The 26,290-nt window shown below is 46.2% G+C and overlaps 1 protein-coding gene across 2 annotated transcripts in view; it reads right to left on the minus strand.

Moving 5' to 3' along the window:
- Positions 1-904: 904 nt before the first annotated feature.
- LOC108545728 (protein split ends) overlaps positions 905-26,290 on the minus strand; it is a 179,784-nt gene continuing 154,398 nt past the window's right edge. For both annotated transcript variants that reach the window (XM_017897489.1, XM_017897490.1), the window contains exons 3-7: positions 6,094-6,571; positions 4,185-4,469; positions 3,756-3,906; positions 3,464-3,674; positions 905-3,383 (exon numbers count right to left, since the gene is read on the minus strand). In XM_017897489.1, the coding sequence (XP_017752978.1) occupies positions 951-3,383; positions 3,464-3,674; positions 3,756-3,906; positions 4,185-4,469; positions 6,094-6,571 (3,558 nt within the window). In that variant the 3' untranslated portion in view covers positions 905-950. The remainder of the gene's footprint in view (positions 3,384-3,463; positions 3,675-3,755; positions 3,907-4,184; positions 4,470-6,093; positions 6,572-26,290) is intronic.

Below are 26,290 nucleotides of genomic sequence, written 5' to 3' on the forward strand. Positions count from 1 at the left end.
TTATTTATTTATATATTTATTTAGTTATCACATCGCACGTTCGAAATGAAGGAATTCGGACCTATATGAGATGGAGAATCGAATTAATCTCTCGAAAAATTTGCGTGTTACAAAAAAAAAAAGAAAAGTAAAGAAAAAATAAGAGGTTATACTTGAACTTGTTGATTGATATTATATATTCCTAGCATTCGACGTTGCAGTTACTATACACATAAACCTCGGTGAAGAATGAACGTAGAAAAAATCGTCGTATTTTCGTATGAAAAGAGTCAATTGCGTTCACTCGTTTCTAATGTGAGTTCAGCATTTATCTTTCTTTTTTTTTTTCTTTTTTTTTTTGATCGTTATCACAGTGTTTTAGTACGCTCGTTTTTCCTTAATTAATATCGAATATTCTCTCGAATATATTATAAAAATTAAAATAAGACCGAAACATCGTTTCATCGATTTCCATTTACAATGAAGTTATCTCGTATTATTGTTACATATAAAAAATTATTACCTAATTTATTGCATGATATATGCATGTACACACCTATTTCACTGTATCCATTTATCATCGTTTTACGTTCGAACTTCGAATAATCTCCTCTCCTCTCTCTTTCTCCTTTGGGTTCGAACGAAACTGCATCTTTTTTTTTTCCCCTCCCCTTTTCTCTTTTCTCCCTATATCGTTACAATCGAATATTTAGAAGAATGGTATTCAAAAGACAGTGTATTCAAATGATCATGGAAAAATCCTTAAACGATAACGCAAATACACGTCCTTCTATAATACAGCGATTATTAGTCGTTCGCTGAATGTCTTTATTATTGACACGCACGAGGAAGTCCTCTCGAGTAATTTCAATGAAAATAGAATTCGAAGCGAGGAATCCGACGGATCTTTGTCTTTAGAAATGAAACCGACGTTTGCTACACATCGGAAACCCTACATGAGATCCCATTGTCTACTTAGACGTTGGGGCAGCCGGCTGGTGCTGCCCCGCCATCCCCAGTCTTGGTTGCGAGGAAGCAAGTAATTCTTTGTAGTACGCACTGAATTCCGGCGATAAAAACGACGTGGCAGCCGTGGGCGGAATCGGCGGAAATAAACCATTATAGAACGCGGAATAGTACATGGGGTCTAAAATCGGTAGGAACTTGCCGGGCGTATTTGGCAGTTGCGGAAGGAAGGCTGGATTGTTTTGCGGCACCGCAGGTACAAAACCAGAAGGTATACTGGGAACACTGTGTCGTCTTCCAGCCTCGGTTTGCCTCGGTTCCTGTTGCTGCTGTTGCTGTTGCTGTTGCTGAGCGATTAATGACTTGTCACCCTCGCTGATTCGACGCTGTTGCTGTTGATGCTGTTGTTGTTGTTGTTGTTGTTGTTGTTGTTGCTGTTGCTGCTGCTGCTGTTGTTGGTGTTGGTGTATTTGTTGGTGTTGCTGATGCGCTTGGTGCTGGTGGTGTTGGTGTTGTTGGTGTTGATGTTGGTGTTGATGGGGGTGTGGATGCGAGTGCGGGTGTGGGTGTTGGTGTGGATGCGAGTGTTGATGCTGATGTTGGTGCTGGTGTTGTTGTTGGTGTTGGTGTTGATGATGGTGTTGGTTTTGGTGTTGATGGTGTTGATGCGAGTGTTGGTGTTGGTGTTGCTGATGATGGTGCTGCTCCTTACCGCTCGTTTCTACGTTTTTTCTCCTATCGATCGTGTTCTGTTGTTGAATGCTTGCCATTCTAGGATAGTTTCCACTATTCAGGTGATTTAGATTAGGTACATTCGGTATAACAGGATGACTCGGCTTCCTAGGTGTGTACGGTGAAACTGGTTCACTCCTCGTCGTATACTTGCCGTTCAGCTGTTGTCTTCTTTGCATAGGTATCGCACTATTCCTAGGTGGACTCGGCACGCGAACGTGTGCCGGCGCACTTATGTGATTATTCTTTTGCTTAGGGTTTACGATCGTAATTTCTAAGTTATTCGAAGCCATGGTTCGACTGTCGAGTACGTTCTGGTAACCAGGAAAGGTACTTCGTTTCGAACAATCTGTTGGTTTCTCTTTAATCGTGGACGAGTTCCTCATCTCCAAATTTAATGGATTAGGCCTCGGCACTACAGGTACTTTCACTATTTCTAAGCTCGGCCTTGGAAACACCGGCTTGCTGTTAGATTTTTGCGTTAAGTCCAATACCCCGCCGTACGCGGGGTCGTTATTATTGTGTATCTGATGCGGCTGCAAACGATACAGAGAGGGACGATACTTTGGAGGGATAGACATCTCTTTTGGATCTCCATAAACCGTTTTTTCGTTGTGTGCGAATATCGACCTCGACTGTGTCACTTTGGGCGGAAATATCCTACCGTTAGGAACAGTTGGCGGTACGAAACGATGATTTGCTTGATGCAACCCCGACGACGCCGGTGGCGGAACGTTTGCGTTCGCGTACAATTGAAGCAACGCCGCGTTGTTAGAAGTACCAAGATTTATTATACGGCTGTTCACCATGTTATTGTTGTTCATCGTTATATTATTATTATTATTATTATTATAATGAGCGGGTGGCTGCTTAGTCGGTGTTTGTAACCGTGCTTGATGATGATGATGCTGGTGCTCTTGCGGAGATGATAACATATGTCCTATGTCCGGTGTTACGGTAACCGAAATCAATTTAGGAATGGAGTTAGGCGTGACTGGAAGAGGGTACGATATTGGCGGCTTTTCTTCGGATTTCATAGTCGCTGGCACAGGGGGATTGGTCTGTATCACGCTGGGTCGCGTGTCCAGATCAACGGCAGTGACTTCGAGACCACCTTCGCGAAGTATTTCGAGTTTGCGCTTCTTGAAGCTGGGAATGATTATCTTATCCCTACTCGTGTCGCTTTCCGTTTCGAGGTCGATCACTTCTGGCGATCTAGGAGGCACTATCGCCTTTTCCGCGAAAATTGACTTTTCACCGAACAACGGGATGTTTTCCTTACCCTGTGCCAGCAGGGTGGTTTGTTTAGGATCTAATTTGATTTCTTTCATATCCTTCTCAGGCGGCGGTGTTAACGTTACGACCGTAGAAGCATTCGTTACCACTGTGGTTACCGGCAGACCCGGTGGCGAACACGACGGTGGAACTTGTTGCGATATTAGAGGGCTGTTTAGTTGCCTCTCCAACACGCTTTGACTTCCAGTACCATTCGTGGGTGTGGTAGAGGGTGTACTGCTCGGCGTTGAAATTGATGTATTAGAAGAAGGTGGCGGACTTGGCAGTTGGCTGGCTTGCTGGCTGGGTGACGGCGTACTATTGGCGATCATGGTATTTAATGACTTCAGGCGTTCTGGCTTCACTCGTACACTTCGCAGAGAGGATGTCTTGCCGGTCTCCGTTTTAGGTTTTTCATTCGAAAGGAACGGCTGTAAAAGCAAATCGTTTAAGTCGAACGTACCGTGATCACGGGACGAGTATCATACTTCACCGTTTCGATGCTACTTACCGCTGTAGATACAATTGGTTGAAGGGGAGGGGATGTAGTGGTAAGACTCGTTTCTACAGGGGGAGGCGTTTCCGATGGATACGAATCGCTCGTTTCTTGCTTAATATCCTCGGATTCTTCGGACACGCTGCTACTTTTGCTTCGTCTTCCGTGTGTCAGTCTAACTTTCGCTTCTTCGCCACGTTGATACCTCTCGTACGGTAACAATAACCTAAATTCGTAACAGCCGTTTTATTAATCGTTCCACGATAGAACATCGTTTATCCTATTCGTACGATACTCGTGCTCTTACCTCTCGTAATGTCGTCGTGTGATAGTCGCAGCGCTGGTAGATCCTGTATTACCTCCTATATCGTCGTATATATTCTTCCAAAGCCGACCAGCGCTGACGGAATCGTAGCCACCAAGCATTTGCACTTTCGTATAAAACAGGAAGAGATCGACTGTAAGCAGAAGGTGGCCGTTAGTTGGATAAAAGTTCAACGCTTTCCCGATAACATTTATCGTTAGGATAAATTTATCGTAAGTACATGGATTTGTCAAAAGGAAACACTGCTGTAGATCAGCCTCGAACAGTACCAATCACTGTTTAAATTCGATTAAATGGATGAAAATCTCTATGCATATATATTTATATATGAAGGGAGAAGTATCAAATCTTAAAGGTGTCTAAAATCTTTCGCCAATTGTTAAAAAAAAAAAACGTCACACAGATACTGACTCTGCCTGTAGCCCAGCAGTGGCATCTTTCCGACAGGCGTACCCCGCGAGTTCATGAAATTCTGCACATCCGTAAGAAATTTCTTTTCCTCCGCGGTGGTCTTCCTCTCGCTTCGCCGTACCACCGACGAAGGAGGCCTGCCAACGCTCGGTATCACCACGTTCGAACTCGCTGGGGCACTCTTCGAGGTGGACGCAACAGAAGCTTCGCTCTCGTTACTCGACTCGCCGGGCGATGCGCTGCGCTTTTTACGCTTCCTCCTCGGCCTTCCTTTCAATTTTGGCGCTAAAAAATAGTTCACATTAATGCCGAGTGGTGACGCACGCGTCGAGAAGAACGTCGATAACAATCGCTGCGTCGCAGCAGACAACGCTCGAAATCGCTATAAGATATATTCCATGCGTTCACGATCGCGTAATATTTCTGCCTTTTTCACCACGAAGAATTATAACATCTCCGTTGTTTCTTTTAATGCGATGCATAAAAACACTGACGATTAGCGTCGGGATTAAATAACGAGATAATTCGTGTCTCGCACGATTTCCGTTTCACTTTAAAAGACAGCCATTACACGATCGCGTGACATTTCTTGATTTTCCTTTATAAAAAGCGAACATGGAAGAATCTCGGTTAAGTATCGTTTCGTCTTTGTTCAACTTTTCTCGATTGAAATTCCACTGCAATTTCGAAGTGTAAATTTTATTATAACGTTTCGACAGGAAGCATCGGTAGTATCCGAACGAACAAATCGACACAGACAGTTGCATTTCGCAAGCTATTATTACACGAACGATATACACGAGCTATTCATACACGCTACGTAACATTTTAGTAATTACGGGATAACGATTCATTTCGAAATGTAACAACAGTTGGAAAATTATAATTTATATTTCCGTGTGTTCTACATCGTCAGTAATGGAAACGTACTGATCGATACCACGTGGTTAAATCTGAAATGTAAATGAAACAAAAGGACAAACCTTGAAACATCGATTCTTGTTTATGAAAATTTTGCATTGTTAATTTGCAAATGAAATTTGCAAATTAAATAGTGGCACTACACGTATTTTACATGATACATCTATTGCGCGACATAGGTTAGTTTACCACATGTAATCGTATCTATTGTGTTCTTCTACGCATTTCATATGCGCATATCACGTTTCAAATCCCGCCCGAAATATTAACCATTCCTATGACGATTCTTTGTCTGCGTATAAAACACGATGCTTTCGTTACCAGCACTCACCAATTACTTTAAAATACGTAATCTGATTCTCTTTAATCTTCATCACGATACCCATTGAGTTTTGTCCTAACGAACTTAACGGATACGTCGATCGATATTCACGATACACGAGGCACACCGTCACTTTGTTACTTTCACTGTTAAAATTTCGAAAAACCCTCACAGATCGATTTAATCCATACACGGAGACGGATGTTTATTTCATTGGACGTGTTAATCCGGATTACGATTGTCACCGTTACTAGTACGAAGTGTCTTGCCAACAAAGTAACACATCGAGGTAGGCGTGCTCGATGGAACCTCGCAATAACGTTCTTCCTGTTAGCCTCGTTGGATACGTTCTGTTGTTTTTTAAATGCCTATCTAGACTATACAATTTTCTGTCCAGACCACGTGTTAGTCTCGGTCGGTAAATGATATTACCCTAATTTGTCAAAGCGAATATCTAATGACGCAATACGTGTTAACGCGATTTTTACTTTTACCAAAAGAACATTCGGCTCATGCTCGAAGAACAACGTGTTATAACGTATACCGTATAATATATATATATATATATATGTAATTTCGTATGAACGTAAATTAATTCGATCGAATTTCTTAATCAGCGAGACAAAACGAAAGGAAGTATCGGTTTCCGTTGGTAACTTTACCTACCTAAATGGTTACAGAGGAGCTCGTGGGTTTCAAGGTCCGGGTAGTCAAAGGTATCTCTGCAGAAGAGTACCCTGGTACCTGGTGTGGCGGTGAATCCACCCAGTGCGGCTGCTATGGACGAGCAAAGCCAGGACGGTTCGGCGCCTTCGAGCCTACGTAACAGCGCTCGATATCGACAGTACCTGGGGTACGAGAGCACCACCACTTTCGTTTGGGAACTACAGTCCGACTTTCGCGTGTTGTGACTGCTTTCGTACTCCTTCTGTTGTTTATCGACGTCCGAGAAATCGATGCCAGGGTCGGTGAGCACCTGCGGCTGAGGTATCTCGTACCTTAGCGGACTGTTCTCCGGAGACGACGTTGGGGTCGGTGGGTAAGATACCTCCCGGCCCCACGACCATTCCAACTTGGGCGATAACCACGTGACGAGATCATGGACACGGACCACCACCTTTTCCGATATCGTCAGTACTTCGTCCTGCAATCAGACAAGTATTTCTTTTTTTCTCTCTTTTTCTTTCAATATCGATATTTTTTCACGGACGTGTGTATTTTTGCAATGAAGAAATGAAATAAATTCCTAGGTAAATTAAAATCCCTAGATGAAATAATGAAAAAGAAAAAAAAAAAAAAAAAAAAAAAAGAAAAAAAGAAGGGAGAAAAAAATGGCACATAAAATGGATAAGAAAGTTGAAAGTGGCTTGGAAGAACGTTTATTATTAATAAACGTAATCGTTTGATCTTTATCCAGCGTAAGTTATTATCGGCGTATGTCACTAACTTATCATTTAAGCGACCCCCTTTCTGCTACTAAATCTCTTCAAACTTGCTTTTATAGACTCTATAAATATGTATGTATTTGCTCGCAACTTCTGTATATTACTATATCTTCGAAACTGGGACAAAAAGTTTTCTGCGTGTTTCATCGTGCAACTTTTCTTTACGATAAAACTTTCAGGCAATGTTAAAACAGTCTTTCCATGTTAAATTAAATTTCTCGTCGAATTAAAGTAAATTTCCTCGAAGACAAGGCAAATAACCGATGATAATCGAGTTTATCAATTTCGATGCAACTCGGCGAGATTTTCACTGTTCCCGAGAGTAAGGTAGGAACCTCTTTTACCGATCCGACCTATCCCGGCTATTATTTTACCGACCTCCCATCGACAGGTGGAGGCACGGTCAAGTCCCTGCGCTACTTAAACTCCCAGTAATCTGACCCGTCCTCTACATAGATCTACTTGTCGCGTGTACAGCTAAAACACCTATGTGCTCGTTATGTATACACATAATCCAGCCAACGTAACTCGTGGTTTATGTTGTACCTCGAGTGCATCGTTACCTACTCTGCTTCGGCGATAATTTAATTGTCCGTTGATGCCAGCGGCGACGTCATTTTCACAAAGTTTGACCTAACTCTTGGACCTCTGCTGATTTGTGGGATTTAATTCAACTGTAGGATATTGCTCTCGATTAAAGCTCGAAGCACGGGATCAAGCGGGGGACGATAAAAAGGCGATAAAATGGGCGAAACCGGGCAACAATCGACTACGAAAACGTGAAAAGGAAATTCGTCGATAGAAAATTAATTCGCAAAGATGGCTGCCGCAGTCGTGCATGCACACGTGACTGATAGCGGGGCAAACGCAATTTACGCTTTTCGTGTATCTCGAGGATCGAACAATGTTCGTAATGACTCATATACCAAACATCGGTGAGAAATTTATTACCGGGACGTTGAACGCGTGTAAATCGAGGAAGAAAAGTAAACGCACGGCGTGGCATAAGTATTGGTATTCTTTTCATCGTTCCTCGACCTTTGCGTGTGGTTCGCGTGAGCCGAGCTTCGCGGAATCGAATGACGGGGAACAGAGGGCGCGATTAAAAACCCCGGCCATTTAATTGAAATCCCGGTTAAACAATTTCGACTATGCCACGCGGGAATATGCCTATTTATTCGTACAACGGCAAGTATGTTGTCGTATTTAATTAACATCGCTCGTCTACGATGTTCCTCCGCAATCAGCTTATATAACTGCAAGATTCGTTAGCGGCAAATCGAATCGTCCGGAAAGAATTGAGATTCAACGAGGGGCAATTGTGAGATGCACTTGAACCGGTGGCTCTGCGAGAGTAAATCCGTTTACCCACGGCGAAAAGAGCCTTGAGCCAAGTAAAATGGCCGGGTTTTAACCCCTTGCACTCCAACTGCCAGCCGAGTTAGCTATAAGAAGTTGGACGTTTCAATGGAACCCCCGCTAAATTTGACAATGTCGTTTCTCCCGGCAGCAAGGCCAACATATTTTTTCACTCTGTCGCTATTTCTTCCTACAAATAATCCTTGCACTTAACCGAGCAACGGTTAATAGCAGTCGCAGATGGAATTTAAATCTACTTGTTTGTCCACGCCACCATGTAACGCTTCTATTTAGTTTCCGAGTCACTGTGTATAGCCCGGGTTATACTTTCATCTTTTAGCTCCGTGCTCATCCATGTCCTCCTTCAAACCCCGCCACTTCGCTTCTCTCTCTCTTTTACTCTTCTCTCTTACCCTCCCGCCATTGCTCGTCTTTCTCGCCCCTCGTTTACATCCCGTTCTCCATCTTTTCTTTCCCCGGTCTATATCTCTTCTCCTCTTTCGGCTTTCACCCTTGCCTCTTCCTTTTTCACCCTTCACCCTCGGTCACTTATTTGCTCTCCCGTTTGTTCAATCTCTCCTCCGCTACTTTACCTACTCGTTCGTTTTCTCCCCTCGACCAGCTATACGCAATCACGACATTAATTTCACCACCTAAACACCGGATCGAACATGGACTGTTCTCTATCGGTCGATCAACGGACACGAACGAAACTACGATGGAGTCTCTACAGTTGGTCTATCGAATTCGTAATGTCTCTTACCCGAGATCATCTCTTCTTGCACGCATTCCATCGTTGGATTTTAATCTCTAATGCATCACGAGACGCGACGAGTAGCTCGTTTCGAGTCGACCCGTGATTTATTTACGCGTGTCAGCGAGGAACAAACTCGTTACATCCGACTGTTTCGAGAGCCGAGTTACGAGGGTGTATCGTTCCCATCGCTACTAATGCACTTGGCCACAGATTCTGCTCTTTCTCTCTCGGTCACGTACATCGTTGCTCGTTTCCTCTCATTGTCAGTCTCGAGGAAGACCTCTCGCTTCTCCTCTGTCTTTGGTACACACACCGTTCGACTCGCCGTCTCCGTCGAACTCGCGATAGCTGGTCGCTCTCTTTCCCGTGTTCTCCACCCCTGAATCACGACTCTGAAAACAAACCTTCCGTCTTAATCGCAGGGACACGCGAAAAACGATAGAGCAGAACGGTGTAACCGAGAGGTATCACGCGCGGCGCACAAAGAAAAATCTTCCCACACACGAACGGGCTTTTCCTTTTCCTCCTTTGTCCTATTCGTCTCTCCATGTATTTATCGTCGTGATTTCCTAAGAGGGTTCCCCTCCTCCGCGTTCTATTGACTTTTCGGACTGGCGAGATGGCTCTCTGGCTACGCTACCTCGCCCTTTTGTTGCTCTTCCCCCTTATTGATTTCGTTTACACGGAGATATCGTTTTAATTAAATCCCGGCTAGTTTTTCCCCGCCATTTTCCATCCCTGCCTCGCACACACTCTCCAGACGTCGAAAACCGTTCGTTATCGGATACGGAATCGCGGCTGATTATTCGCGTATTACATTCGGGCCCCGTTGTTTCTGGAGACCGAGCAAACTGCGGCAACTTTGTAATCACGTTAAAGCCGGCAGTGAAACCGATGGCGGGAGTTGAACTCGCAACTCGATTCTATTTAAATATTTAGACGTAGTTTTAAACTTGCCGCGAGGAAGCAAGTCCCTCGAAATTGCTAATCTCCTACTTTTCAATCGCCTAGGCGGCGCCACTTACGCGCAAACGCAATTAGCTAGCTGTAAATTCTCGATACGGGTCCATCAAAGATCTCGTACGCACTTGCTCGTGCGTGTCCTCTGGAGTAGGCTTCCTACCCTCGGGATAGTCTTCGCGATTGTCGATAATTACCCCAGAGTTAAGTCGACTAGAGTTGTTTTTCACCTAAACGTTAAAAGCCACGACGAGTGATTTAGAGCGGGGGAACAGCTCTAGCTAGAGCTGCTCGCGTATGCATAAGTAAATTCTCCTTGTCCACGGTCCATTTCAATTTTTAACGAAAGCAACGCGGAGAGCCGGCTGAAGTTACGTTTTATTAATAGCTGAATGGGTATTTCGATAAATTTCATGGCGAAACGTTGAAATGCGCATACTTGGAACAACCCTCCGAGGCAAAGTATGCACTTGCAAAATTCAATTTAACAGAGCTACGAACGCACTGTTTGAGGCGTAAACTTTATCCAAAGAAGGCTACCAAGGAAATTACGTCTCGAGGTTTATAGTATCTCGAAATATTAAAATATCCGGTGAGAAACGGCCCGACTTTCCTCCCGCGAGTCTTTATTACACCTCGGTGTTTACCTCTACGTAGAAATAAGGTTAACCGAAGAAAGGGGAGAGCGGGGGGTGGGAAAAAGAAAAGAAAGGCGAATAATCGGGAAATAAAAAGAGCAAGGTTGTTTTCTCTCCGGGCGAACAGAAGACGACGGGAGTGGACGAAACAAGGGTTGCACGGCGGCAGAGTCGTTTTACACCTCTCTAAAATTTGGCTAACTTCCGTCGTCTGTGCATTCGGAAGATGAGACAAACTCCCCGTCTTTCTCTCTCTCTGTCTCTCTCTTTCTCCCGCTCTCCGTGCACCGGAGCGCATTCCCCTTGACTGCACATATCCGAGATGTGTATCTAGAAGAGGGAGAGAGCGAGGGAGAGCCAGCTGTAACGAGGGTGAGAGCGAGGGCGAGAGTCGGGGAGAGACAAGGCGATGGTGGGATTAAAGGGGTCAACGGAGAGAAAGAGACGCAGCGAGGGGGACGGAGGGGCGAGGAGGGCGGCGGGACAGGGTGAGATCGGTGCACATGTGTAAGGGCAACAATGTGCCAGAAGGTAGTGCAATGTTGGCACAGATACAGGCGCAGATTTAACCCCAAACTCATGACATGGACAGTATGCACGGAATCATGTGGAAATGTATTCCGACGTTGCTATGGGGATTCGCTGCCACCCTAAACACACCGATAACCTATCAATTGCCCGAAACCGAACGACCCGGCAAAGTATAATAGCCGATAATGTTTTATCGTAAATAGGACATTATTTCCCGCGGATTTTTCCTTTTGCAATTTCGTTGCGTCGCGTGAATAATAGCAGGACACCGCTGCTCGTTCCAGCGGCCGCGTGTTTACGCTCGCGTAATTGTTACACGCGCGTGTATACTCGATTAAGATTTTATCGAGCCGGCGCGCGCGATTCGTCGATCGTATCGCGCGTTATTCGTTCGCAAAACGAACCTCGAGAAGGAAGAACGAAGAGCGCCAGCGTGGACCGGCTGGTCGGAAGAATGCCCCATCGGTTATATTCGCCGGAATGGGAGAGTTATTAGACGAGTATGACATCCGTCAAACCTACCGAATTGCTCTTGTTTCGCGATTTCGTGTTTCCCGGCGGCCATTGAAGAGCGACGCGTGGATCAGGTCGATTCCTGGCCGGGGTTAACAACCAATATCAAGGGACGGGATGAAAAGGGTTCACGGTTAACTGCTAAACCAGCGAAAAGATAGGGTAAGACGCGACTCGGCGAGTGTTTTATGGCAAAGGGCCAAATGATGTTTGTGGCTCGCCGGAGAATACCAAGAATTGTTAATGAACTTCTGCTGGGTGTATCGAGAAAAGTAATTTCGAGTTTGCGTAACTCCTCTCTCTCTCTCTCTCTCTCTCTCTCTTTCTCTCCTTGCTCCCTCGCCCACGCTCCCTTTGCGTCTTACTAATAACCCTCGACTTTTCAGTTCGATCCTTTGTGCCTTTTCGACAACCACGCTCTGCGTTCTGCTTCTTCGAGATTACGTGCAATCCGCGTACATATGTATATATGTATATATGTATATACGCGTGAGGGTATGTATTTTATTTTTCCTTCATTTTCCCCCTTTTTTGCTGGAAATCTATTTGACGCGGGGCGAGCGTTAAATTATTATTATATTGCTCCATCATCCGATTATTGCGCCGACGTTCGACATAAATTTCGCATTACCATTCATAAATTATTTTCAACTCGGAATTCAATTAAATTTTACAGCAAAAGTCATCCCGAGCCGGCACGGTTGTCCAGCCGTTTTGATTAATTCGCCGGCGAAAAATAATAAATAACTCTCGAAATTGTTTTACCGCGCGTATTAATTTTAGCAGGGCGCGCGATCAATAATGTATGTCGTTCGATTTGTTTATTTCGAGAGCATCGAAACGCGCGCATCGTTTTAACAACGATATCGCGACACGGCCGGTACCCTTGATACTTTTCCGTGTAACGCGACTCGTGCCCGCGTCCATTTACCCACCAAATTTATTGCATTAAACGTAATAAACGGCTTGTATACTCCGAGCATGCTAGCGATATTATTATCGTAGCTGCGAAACTTTCTATCTATCTGGGTAATCTCATCTTGTGCCCGCCACCTCCTTTATCTCTCGTCTTTCACTCAACTTCTTAAGTAGTCTTTTGTAACTTAAATTAAAATAGACGTCGGAAAGTATTCCTTGGACGACGCCAAACGCCAACCGGCCAGATGGAGGAAAGAAATCGCGCGTCGTCGCGAGGAACGCTAATTATTATCTCGCTAATTTCTCCTCGCAAACAGGAACAAAGAAAAGCAGAGAAAACACGGAATAATTCCGTCGGTAATCGCTTAATTTTCCCCAGGAAAAGCCCAAAAAGTCCGAAAAATCGAAAGGCGCGAAATTTGAATCCGATGTAATAACCGACGAAGGGGGCTGGCGATGGCGAAACGAGTTAAAGACGAAAAAGCCGGAAGCGGAGGAGAAGAAAAAATCCAGGAGCCACCGTATAAATACGCAATGCTGCAGTTGACATATTCGCCGAGCGTACATAATACATTCATGGAGGACGGTGGTAGGGTGGAAGAGCGCCACGGTGGGGAGTACAATCGTAGAGTGGAATATGTAGCGTGTTGGTTTTAGTGACGCTCAATCTTTGCTTGTAAACCGCACCGGGAGGCCATTACTTTGAAAGTCACGTCGTTATCCGACCACGAATCTCGCCGTGAAAAGTTTAGATTTCGAGCGTGCTTCCAAATCAAATTCTTCCCTTCCCTGCCGCCGCCATTGTTTCGTCCTTTTTCCTTCGCCTAGGACCTTGGGCTACCGGGCCCAACAAAGAAACGTCGTTCGAGTTTCATGGCTACGAGTGATTTACATCGACGAAGGATAGACGAACGCGAAATTCTCGAACGCTTGGGGAGGGGGAAGAAAGAAAGGAAAAAAAATGGGAAAAATTCGCGAATGCAGCAAACAAGCAGAGAAAATAGCATAGAGTCGGAAAGACGGAGAGGAAGGAAAAAATCGCGAGAGAGAAAGGTAGAGGGAGAGAAAGGGGAACGGAGGGGGGAAAGATACGAGTAACACTTGTCGGACAGGAAAATACGAACAGGATTAATTTTAACGCTTGTGACAGGTTTAAATCAATAAGTATGAGAGCCACTGCGAAGCATAAATCATTGTTAGATTAAACCCTGGAGCACGCGGTAGTAGATGGGGCAATGGCGCGCTTTCAGGAAATATAGGGTGACCCAAAAGTTCCGATCTATATTTCATCGGGTCATGTACAGATCGACACGAACAATACTAAACCGAAACTAGGCTAATTGATCAAGTATCGCACGGTCATCTATCCTTCAACCGTCTTTTCCTCTCCTCTTCGTTCTCTTCCCTCGAGAAAACGGGGCAGGAGGGGGGAGGAGAGTGCTTTTTGGGGCGCGGAGCAACCCCCGAGCGTCTTACACCCCCGCCGCGTCGGGGACACGACGGTCCTCGAGATGGTGGAATAAATGGGTGGAAAAAAGGGCGAGCCCGTTGTGCGGTGGTTGAAGGGCGTGCGTATTTGGAGAATCAAAAATTAGTGGTAAACAGCGTCAATTAACGAGGCTGGCAATTAGCGCGCGTAACGCGAAGGCCACTTCGCGGCGAAAGTCACTCCCTCTAACGTAGGAAAATACGTTTTTGCTCGATTCACTCGGTCTCAATGAAAACAGTACCACTTTGAAACTGGTATGCGCGAGGATTGAAGCTAAAAGGAATTTGATTATGCTTGGTAGTTTACACACGGTGTTTCTGGATCGATCGAGCCACCCGCTGTCTCTCCCTACCTTTCGTGCCCTGTCTCTCTCGCTCTCTCCATCTGCCTGCCTCACTCTCTCTCTCTCTCTCTCTCTATCATACTGTTATCCCTCTCCTGGCTTCCTCCTCTCTTCTTCCTGTTCCCTTTTGCTCTTTATCTGTCTAGTACACTCTCTCCACTGTTCGTGTTTCTACGTCTTCGTACTGGTTCCGTCGAGGGTCATGTGCGAGGAATGGGAATTACGTTTTAAAAAGGAACAAAACGGCACGGGATCTCGTTTGATCGCGTTTGTCAGACGACGGGTCGGATTTTTCTCGACAATTTTTTTCCGCAATTTTTCTCGCCTAATATTTCGCGTGTAAACCGTGGGTAATTTTCTTTTTATCGACCAGATACCTCTCCTCCACAGCGTGATATCTTTATTTCGAGCCAACGACCACGTTGGCTCCCCGTCTCGACCCCCCCGAGCACTCGCAATTAGATACGAGCCATATTTTTGCTTAATTCCTCAGCTTCCTCCTAGGCAGACGAAAGCGTAAGTAAGTCCCCGTGCATCGTTACCGGCTTCATCGAGCAGGGTAAGAAAATAATCAGCGGTACCTTGCTGCACCTATGTCAATGAAAAGCAATTAAGGCTTCTTTTTAATCGTTTTAACCCGTCCTCTGTACCATCGCGTCGTCCTACTTGCCATAATGGCTTCGCTTTTTCGTCCCTCGAAATTATATGCTAACCCTAATAGAATTCGCGTGTACGCCAGGATGACTTTATAATAACGACTGCCAACTCCTCGGCGACAGGCCATGATTTTTTCCCCTCCGCGCCCCTCCTCTCTCTCTCTCTCTCCACTAGAATCCGTTTCTTACGTTTAACGTTTGAAAAAAGAAAAAGGAAGAAAAAAGGGGGAAGGAGAATTTGCAAAGAAGGAATTTCGAGAAGAAGACGTTGGAATCCGAGAAGACGAAGTTTCTCGCGCACATCTAGCCGAGGACTCGCGAAATAACAGCGGACCCCCCCATCGAATTACAACCGCGAGCCCCTTGGCTTACGTTTCAATATTTTAGTTTTTACAGTGGCTCGAAATCTTTGAACAGTTTTATGAAACTTAAACATAGTACTTAAAACTTATAATTCCATGCAAAGAAAAAGTTTCGACCCAACTTCCGTGCCGCCACGTTTTATGTTTCATTTCTATTCATTATTCCAATGCTTCTTCAACGCGCCGATGCAAATTTTATCTTTTAACGCGTCCGCCCGGCTCCGTCGCGACGCTTCTAAGCAGTTCAGCGATAAAGGATTTGCGTTAACGAAGTAGTTGCCAACGTATTTCGTTAAGCCCGCGGAAACTGTTCGCCGATTAAGTATTGCTTAAACGCTGCTGGCCTACCGGCGCGCGCTTAATCCACCGGCGAACAAGATCTCATCGATTAATTTTAACTTACCGGCACGCTCGGATCAACCCGAAACTATGAACCTGCCGGAGCTCGAATCGTAAAATTTCAACTATCTTTCCTATTACAACGTACGCGCTTGCCCATTCGACAGCGGCGGAGGATAGCGTAATAAAACTGGCTACCCGTGCACAGATATTACAGATTTCATATTGTCTGCTCACCCTCCGCTCCTCTCTCACTCTCTCTCTCTCTCTCTCTTTTTCCAGGGAGAGACGAGTCCTTCCCTAGCGGATGTGTATTTCGAGTCCATCTTTGAAACTAAGACGTCCAGATTGAATGGAAAGTAATCGAATATTCGATCCTTCGTTTCCTCTCCCCTCTCCCCTCTCTCTCTCTCTCTCTCTTTGATTTTTCTGCCGCGAGTTAACGCGAACGCGAGGCCAAAGGCAAGGGCGTAGAAGAAAAAGGGAAGGAAAAAGTTTTGCTTTGCCGAGTGTGTGCAAATGCACTCGCTATTGGCCCTGTTTCTCTTTGCGCGAAAGAGACAACGGGCAGGGGGGTCGGGGGAGGGGAGGGAAGGGTGGTTTATCGATCAAATGCATTTCCATGGAATTCGACGGCTTTTTGTATTTCAAACTTTCGCAACTCTCGAAACGAATCTCGCGCAACGATAAATTTATTGGATAAACAAAATACGTCACTGCGTTGCGTAAATAAATCGCGGACCAAGGGGAGTTCATTTTCACGGAATGCACGTGCCGACTGGTTAAAAGCATCGGGAAATCCCCTTTTAGGGATTTCGAGCCGCGGACGCGCGCGATGGGCCCCGTTGCGGCCGAAATTATTTCGCCACTGATATAATCGAACCCCGCCCCGTTCCGACACGCGTCACCTTCCCCTCTTTTTCTCCCCCACCCCCCGCCTTTTTTTTTCTTTCCTTCTTTCTTCGTTTTTCTCGCCCCGAAAATAATTAGTCCGCGACGCGTAACGCGGTTGGAAAAGTGGAACGATTTCGCGTAAAAGCGGAAAATTGGAGCAAGAGCAGCAGCGTGGGTACGTAACGTTGTAACAGGTCGAAAAACATCGGTGCGTTGTATTGAATTACAGCGGCGAGACAAGGTGTAGAAGGAAGGCTGGTAATTTTCACTTAACTCGTTGATAATCTAATTTACTTAATTCCTTGATAAAGCCGCGGGTGAACGTATGCACGGGGAACGGAAATTTCTAATTAAAGTGTCGGCGAATAATTTTATTTTGGACAGCGCCGAAACTCGAACAGTTTCTCTGCAATTCAATGAAACAGCGGGGTTGAAGCGGGGGTTAAAACGAACGTTGCCGCCGACTTACCGAAAAGTTTGCCCCTCGACGCCCCTCGACATCCCCCTCGACGCCCGCCGAAACCCCCCCACCACCGACTTTTCAGCCGCCCCTGACGTCGCACCCTCTTGCGGCCGCCAGTGCATTATATAATGCACGCCCATAACAGCATACATTCTCGGCACGAGCATAATAATAATAAAGTGACGTTTACATTTTGCAGAATGGACGAGAGGAGGAAAAAGAAGGGATTAAAGTTGCTCGTCGCGTTACGGAAACGTGGCAAAAACTCCGACGAACTTCGGATCTATTATTTGCAACGCGAGTACAGCGAAGATAACAAAGTTTTTCCAGCTTTTTCCTTGACAATGCCTTTTGATAACGAAATCCTTGCAAAAGCATGAAATAACGCTAGCCGTGGAACGTATCGAGCCAACTTAAGGGAGAGAACATTAGGAGCAGTGGCAAAGGTGGAATAATAATGCTGCCGGGTGCACCGCCGTCGCGCTGCTACCACCGCCGCCATCGCCGCCCCCATCATCGGGGTATGTTCAAAAATATTTATCGGACCGCAACTAAACGTTACAATAATACCCGGAAACAAATGGGAACTCGCGCGTAAATTGAAGTTCACCGAGAGTTACAAAAGGCGCGGCCGATATAACTCCATTATTCCATATTATTTCAGACAGAACTCGAACGAAACGGCTGACCGGCGAAATAAATGGCGCAAGAAGGCTGTAATATTCGTTATTCGATTAAAATCTTGTTTCGGTGGGGGTCGTCCCGGGCGGGGGATGATCAATAATATATTACATTAATTAACGAACGTAGAATCATAAAAGCGCACTATTCCGAGAAAGATGATATCAAAGCGAATTTAATATGGCAAAGTGCGTTTTGTAAAAGCATATTATAAAAGCGAGCTGCATATTAAAAATAAATTATGCGAGAAAATTGAACACCGACCCCGAACACTGCGACGGTAACCATCGTAAATGCGAACAACGCGGAGAGGAGATGAAAAATAAAATTATTCCACGCACGGCTCTGCATTCCTTCCCCCGGTGGAGAGACAGAGACAGAGACAGAGAGAGAGAGAGAGAGAGAGAGGGAGAGGGGAGGGGGGACAAAAACCATCTGTCACGGAATATATTTCCCGACGTTATTGCAAAACTAAGGGTATCGAATAACTCTTTTACCGTTACCGTCCGCGAGATGGATCCGCGATCCGTGGAGAACGTCAACCGCGACATGTATATTTAGACAAGGATTATATTTTATCGCGCCGAAAGTAATGGCCATTTTTGAACCGCGTATTTCGGAAAAACAAATCGCGCGAAAATCTCCGCGTCACCTTTCCCGCGATAAATATCGGTATGCAAATACGGTGAACCTCGGACCACCGCGCGTTACCTTTTACCCGTGCGACCTCTGGTGACCCGCTTTGACCATCGAACGAGGCAAACCTCTAAAAACGCGACCCCCCACCCCCCCCCGCGATTACCGGCGACCTTTAATTAATCTCGTCACTAACCGTGCCACCCTGGCGACCTCCCGTGACCTTGACCCCCAGCCGCGCAACCCCGACTACCCGTAATGACCTCCGAACGACCTTGACCCCCGAACCACGCGACCTTCGTGACCCCTGGCGATCTTCGAGTGACCTTGACCTCGATTGCCACGACGGCGGGGGCCTTCCGCGACCTTGACCTCGAACAGCGCGAATTCCGGATAACCCCGATGATCCGGAAACGATCTCTGGATCGCCGCAACGAGACCTGGATCGATTCTTTCCGATTTTCCAGCGATCCCCCGTCCACAGTGACACGACTCACATGATTCCCCGTGATTTCAAGAACTTTTCGCTCCCGATTAACGCGAATTCGGGACACTCGGATGCCAAAGAACCGGACGAGATGCTCGACGCTTATTCCCGTTCTTTCGGGACTGCAAATGGAAGCTAAAACTCGCGCGTGGTCGCGGTTTTATTTCCACGAACTTGGCCGAAGTTTTTCCAGTGACGTCGGTTAACAAGGTCAATAAATAATCGACTCGTTAAGGGTTCCGCATTGTTCGAGGCAGCCGGAACCGGTCCCCGAACCGAGACACTCGCTGCTCCTTAGCATTTTAGCGAGTATCGGTGTACGCGTTCGATGCTCGATCCCCCGGTAATGACCGCTCTCCGCATCATTCGATCATTGCTTAATTGCCGTGGAACATTATTATCGCGATTCTCGAGAGCGGAACGATAAATGCAGGGTCCTTGTACGCGATATGCTCCGGCTAAAAGCGGAGAATTGCTCGCGCGTTGCAGCCAACGATGGACTCGAGATACCGGGTATCGCTCGAACCGTTGTAATTTCCTCTCTTCAAATAGTACCAATATCAATTTCATTACGCCGACAAACAAGGCTCGTTGCAACCTCGCTCGCGGTCGAACCACCCTTGGGGTAGTTCTGCTCCTCCGAAAGAAGAGGAGAGAAAAGTGGTGATGAGCCTTGGTCCCGCGGCCACGCGGTTCCCGAGGACCAGTGTGCGGCCGAGTGTGGCCGAGCGGAGATTCGAGAGCTCGCGTCATAGAAATAAAGCTCGACATGGTTTAAACTGGCGCAACGCGTTGCTGGAAAAAGACGTCATCGACGAAAGAGAGACGATCGTTGACCGTGGATGCCCGCGAACACTCGCTCGACGTTATTCCGATATCGTTGGCCGGCAAAAGCGTGGCAAAAGCGAGGCAAAAGCGAGGCAAACGCGAGGAAACAGGCGAAAGAAAGAAATTCCTGCCACGCGGAGAGACAAAATACCCCAGAGAGAGAAAGGGAGGAGGAGAAGAAGAGAGACAGGGAGGACGAGGTATTCCCAACGAAAACTGCAACGCGATAAACCTTCTAACGCGTACACGTTAAAACCGGTATTACATACACGCCGGTGCACGCGCATAATAATACACGTACACGGGAGAAAAGTGGACGGAGTTTCGTGGAGCGTGGAATTCATCTTGCTCTACGATCCCCTACATTGTGTGAGGCCATCGAGAACTGGTTTCATCGGGTCCCCGAGTAGCTGTTTCATTTTTTACCGGGAAACCGAGAGGGCATTTTAATAGACGATGCAATGGCAGTCAGCCTAAAGCGTTACTCAAAGCTAGCCCAACCGCTGCAAAACGATCGTCGAATCGGCGGCAGCACGTTCTATTAGCCGTGCTGTCGCTTCAAAATTGATAACCTTCCGCCTCTCTTGCCTCTATTTGTCGCGCGATTGCCCACCGATGAACCCGTTAAATATGTTATTTCCGTGGACAGCGCGCATTCGCAAAAATACCAGGGCGAACGGTGGCTTTATTCTACGCTAAATTGGTTAAACAGCGTGCCCGTAACGTTTCGTTCTCGCCAATTCTATCCCTGTACGTTCTTAAAGCACAGAGGGGTACATCCCTCTCCCCCTCCGGACTCTCCTTTATTCCGTAATATTCAGCCCTCCGTCCCGAATAGTTTTCCGATAACTTTCTGTCTTGTATAAGCAAGCCACGGGTCTGAAATTCTATAGGACAGGCCGATACATATAAGAAAGAAACGCGCAGAGAATGATGGAACTCCGTCAGGCAGCGAGATAAATGATGACAGTGATAAAATGTTTATTCCCGTTGAAGTACGTGCCACGAAAATCGTTTCATCGTAAGCCGTTGAAATGAATTTGAATTTATACGTGTAATTTTACCGCGACTATTATATCGGCAAATACCGCCGTAAATTTTATCGGCCGGCAGAAGGATATTGGCAAATAAATTTTAATTGATTCACTTTCGACCAGATTTCGTTTCGATCTCGGCGTTCGCCTCGTCCAACGTGTCCAGCGTGCTTTATTATCCTTTTTCCCATTTTCCCCCCCTTTTTCTCCCTTTTTCCTGTCTCCTCCTCTCCCGCAATGTTCATCACCGTTAACGCTCAACCTTTAAGCTTCTGTTCGCGCCGATAAATAACGATAAATCTCGATCGTATCGATGGACGTTAGACGGCGGAGAAGTCGGCGCAACGGGGATAAAAATTCTATAAATCATCGTTTCGATTTAGCAAACAAAATCTCGCGTCGTTTGCCTCGCAGCTCCAAGGCATATCCCTGATCGCTATCGTTCGTTCTGCTCTTCTTGACCAAGCGCGCGCGCCCATTCTGCTGCGAGCCACACGAAAAGGATGTAATCACCTTCCTCTTTGATGTAATTAAAAAACCGTAGTTCCTTGGACATGAAATTAACGCGAGCGTGAGTTCCGCTGAACGCATGAGAATATTATATCGCATCGTTTCGTCGAAAGCATCGGTAGTCGCTGCAAAACGCGGAAAAAGTTAGCCGGGCAGCGATCCAACGATGAGGTACGGGCCAGTTCGAGCTGGCCCAACGGAGGAATTATCGCGGACCAGGGGATAAAATAGCTGGGAATTACTGGAACCGATCGAATTCGATTTTCCGATCCAACGATGGGGTATGGGCCAGTTCGAACTGGCCCAACGGAGGAATTATCGCGGACCAGGGGATAAAATAGCTGGAAATTACTGGAACCGATCGAATTCGATTTTCCGATCCAACGATGAGGTATGGGCCAGTTCGAACTGGCCCAACGGAGGAATTATCGCGGACCAGGGGATGAAATAGCTGGAAATTACTGGAACCGATCGAATTCGATTTTCCACACGAGATAAGCACGAGCTAGCGAGGATCGATGGATCCGTGTTAACGGCACCTAAACGTAAGGGCCTCGGGGATCTCACGGTTCGTTGTTCGCAGGAAAAAGCTGACCCAATTAAATGTAAACCGTTCGAAGTCGAAGGTAACGAACGCTTAATTCGATTGATAAGCGAATGCACGCGCGTATCGGCGAGGAAAGTTGAAGCCGAGAGAGCGCGCAGTTGTGACAGAACCTTTACGTTCCTCAAGCTGAAAGCTATTCTATAAGTCGCAAACATAATAGACCACATACATAACAGAGTCATGCAACTTTAGCGTAGAAGCTATTCCTGCGGTATGACTTGCTCGCAGGGGTTCTCATTCGTCGTGGTATTACGAAGCCGCGAACGCTCGTGTTACTCTTATCGGTGCACGTGTACACGCGTGTGGGTGAGACCGATGCGGATGTTAAAAATGCTTATGAAAGACTCTGCTTTCGCCTAAAATAACGGTGGAATAAATTGCACGCGAATATAGCGAAGGGGAGGAATTTTTCTTTCTCTTTTCCCTTTTTCTTTATTCCTTTTTTTAAAGCTTCTCGCGTGACAGAGGTTCGTAATTTATTGGCTTCCGACTCGAGTCGATTTAATAACCATTGGTAAAACCCTTCGCGAACGTTTACGGGTTTAGAAAAGGAAACATCGGGCAGGGAGGGTGGGCAGGGAAAAATAGCGAAATTGGTTTAGAGTATAACGCGAAATCGATACGCCTTTATGTATGCCGATTAAATGGATTATGAATGTCCCATATTGTATTATGTAAAACGCGGCTGATTGTTAGGTCTATCCTATTATCGCTCAAAGCCTGTGTTCTTTGGTGAAAGGATCTGCCGGTAAAACAGATATCTGCTTCCCTCTCGTCATTTTTCAAACGCTTTCAGGTTTATTCTTTCCCGACGTTGATTGATGACAGAAATGCAGACGCATAAAAGCTTCCACGAGGTTCTAGTAATGAAAAGAAGGGTTTAAAGACTCTTCGACGCACCATAAATTGCTAATGTTTTATTGCCTTAAACGCGATCCCGAACGATGTAAAAGGATTAAAAGGAGAGGCGCGGAGGGAAGAAAGCGGGAATTAAAGGTCGTGCGGCAATTTCGGCGGTAACTACTTAGAAATTTTATCCAGCAGGTATTGCGCAAACTGTACGGGGGGCTCACATTCTCGCAGGAAACAATGAAACGAAATTATTTCCGCGCCGAGTTCTACTCGTTAAAGTTCGAGTGGAATAATTTCAGCTCTTTTATACCGGCGTAAAAATAAAATTCCTCTCTTATATTACTTTCTCTCCGCGGCGTTCAGCTTATTCAAGAGCAAACCGTACGCGTCGTAAACGAACGATATCGCCGCATTAGAATATTGTCTTTCGGGGCTAAGTATTCGTGTCATAATTGTGAGGCTCGTTAATGCATAGCGATTATTCGATGGCACTAATGGCACGCGGATAATTACATAGAGATACTCGAGTACAATAAATTTGCTTCGTCTACGCGTCTCGCAATAGCTCTCGCCGAGCAATTGATTAACGATCAAAGTAGTCGGACGATGAATTTCCTTCCAACATCACGCTTGTATACTTTACGGCGATGAATGTCATCGAGTTCGATGAGTCAACGAATATAACAGCCAGTTACGAAATTCCCCGATAATCCAACGTGACGACGGATTTTCGAAAAACCCACGCGACGACCGGCTTTCCTTTTCTTTTCTCTCACCTTTTCCCACTTCCTCCTTCGGAAACAACTCCGTCCACGCGTGTCGATATCGCGATAAGTTTCTCGACATTGTTCCGTCGTTATGGAATGTATAGAAACTTCAATAATACTCGAACTACCGAAGAACATAGTACGCTAACTCTCCATGGAAATCACGAACAAAATGTACCCGTACGTACTAGGTACATACGACACGACTGCAGCCCGAGAAAAGTATATACAAGCCGAACACATCCATCGCGAAGCGCGGTACGTGATTTCAGTGATCGGTACTCCGGCTTGCCTAGCTTCCATAAAACTTCTCCGATTCGCCGGTTAGCGTCGGCGCGGCGAGCTTCGTCGTCTGACATGTCCTTTATTTAATTACTCCTCCCGAAGTTTAACGATAGAAGGGCGACGACGTACCCCGGAATATCGCCGTAAAACTCCTTCGAGATAATACGTCGAATTACGCACACGCGTAACCTCGCGAACCACTCGTCGAGTCCCAAGATGCCAGTTTCCTCCGTTTCCTTTTCTACGATATTTCTTTCCATGCGCCATTTTGCAAATTCTAACAGCGGGAAAATAATCGGCTGGATTCTACGACGAATCTCTGGGACACGGTACAACGAACTCATTCTGTAACGATTAATATAACGTGATACCTTTATTTGTCCCGCGGAATGCAATAAAATTAAACGCCCGCGTCGAATTTCGACGAACGCGTCGTTTGTCTTCGGACGACACCGATTCCGCGCCTTTTTCCCCATTAAATAACACGTAATTAAGTTATCGATTAACCGGGACACGTTTTGCCAGACATCTGTTACCATCCTAGTCCCGCCATCGAGATCGTGAACGGCCAAGCTTATTTTCTCTGCCCTCCGCTGCCCACCACCCATGCAACTGCTTCGTGCAGTTGCGAAACACGCTGTTCCTGCGTTATTATCCAGCCATTCGATGAAACCTTCTATCACGAGCCCTTTTCCCTTCAACGTCCACTCCATCCACTGACCAAAGAGTCACGCGTGTAACCATGGCTAAGGATTACGAGGAACACCCGGTATATACCGCGACGTTTGCTGCAACACTGTTGCAGAATTCGGGGACCCCCGGTATATAACGCGACATTTGCTGTAACCCGGTTGAAGAATTCGGGGACCCCCGGTATATAACGCGACGTTTGCTGCAATCCGGTTGGAGAATTCGGGGACCCCCGGTATATAACGCGACGTTTGCTGCAATCCGGTTGGAAAATTTGGGGATCCCCGGTATATAACGCGACGTTTGCTGCAACCCGGTTGAAGAATTCGGGGACCCCCGGTATAACGCGACGTTTTCTGCAATCCGGTTGGAGAATTCAAGGACCCCCGGTATATAACGCGACGTTTGCTGCAACCCGGTTGGAGAATTCGGGGACCCCCGGTATATAACGCGACGTTTGCTGTAACCCGGTTGAAGAATTCGGGGACCCCCGGTATATAACGCGACGTTTTCTGCAAACCCGGTTGAAGAATTCGGGGACCCCCGGTATAACGCGGTTTCCAAACACCGTTTTCGAGAACGCAGGACAACTGTATGAATTCAGCCCCAGCAATTGGGATCTTATTCCATGCATACGGATCCTCCCTGTACACAGACAGGGGCATGCAATTTAAGAGAGAATCGTAGAAACGCATCTCCACGGATCACGAGATTTATAAAGGTGCTCGAAAAAGCATCGCGCGAGCGAAAATAGCAGGTTTCTCGAAAGGAACGCGTTAGGTTATTCAAAATTAACCAGCGCGCGTGCAAATAAGCGTGCAAGAATAAACACACACGGGCGTGAGAATAAATAAGTTACTCGCAATCAACGGTAATTCCGGGAGAAAAAGAAAACGGGGAGGGAAATAAATATTTCGAGTGGTTGCAAAAACGAAGGTTATTCTTGGAACTTAACGACCTGTTAGAATGAATAGCGTCTCGGAGAGGGGCCCGAGAGGCCCGGGACAAATGGACGATACCGTTCCCCAATGTCGAACGTCGAAGTTTCGGACCTGGGACCCACGGTCCCCGGGCGTGTACGAATTCCGAGGCAGTTACGTTTCGCGTGACACGCGTGCTTACGAACACGCGTCATCGTCGAAACGCGCGGAAAAAGTAGCGAGCTGCTCGGTTTTTGTTTCGCAAACCACGCAGTACCTTGCACGTCACGCGATTTTTCAACCGCGGCAACAAGATCGATGTAACGCGAGAATTGCTCGTTTGCCGTGGGCCAGGGTAAATACACCTGGAATTTACATATCATCGACTAATATTAATATTTAAAGCATTATACTCGCGCGATCGATGCGCCCTGTGTACACGTCGTATTTGTGCACGCGCGCGCAGCTAATGCGAATAAACAAATAAATCGAGCGAGGGAAAAATATGGTTTTTCCTCGCGGATAAAAAGGGTGTTTATCCGTTTCGAAGAAGCGGTACGCGACTCGTAAAAAGCACCCCTTCCGATCCTCCTTCGGACTGACGCAACTTCGTTACGCGATTAAACGAATAAATAAAGGGAATTTGATGGGAACGTCATTAACGTTGGCAAATTATACAAATAACGTTATTACAATATTAACTCTCGAAAGAGATAATTACGTTCGTGATCACTAGTATTATTAACTAATTGTTTTCAGCGCTCCTACCCGATCCATTTCCAACGCATCTTGTTTGCTAATGGCGGCGGTCATGCATTCATTATGTGTCCATTATAATCCGGTAATCAGATCAATTTTAATCATACGAAAAATACGTTGCAAGCACGTTGCAGATATCC

The sequence above is a fragment of the Eufriesea mexicana genome, unplaced genomic scaffold, assembly GCF_001483705.2.
Source record: "Eufriesea mexicana isolate 0111107269 unplaced genomic scaffold, ASM148370v2 scaffold486, whole genome shotgun sequence".
In the NCBI taxonomy this organism is placed as follows: domain Eukaryota; kingdom Metazoa; phylum Arthropoda; class Insecta; order Hymenoptera; family Apidae; genus Eufriesea; species Eufriesea mexicana.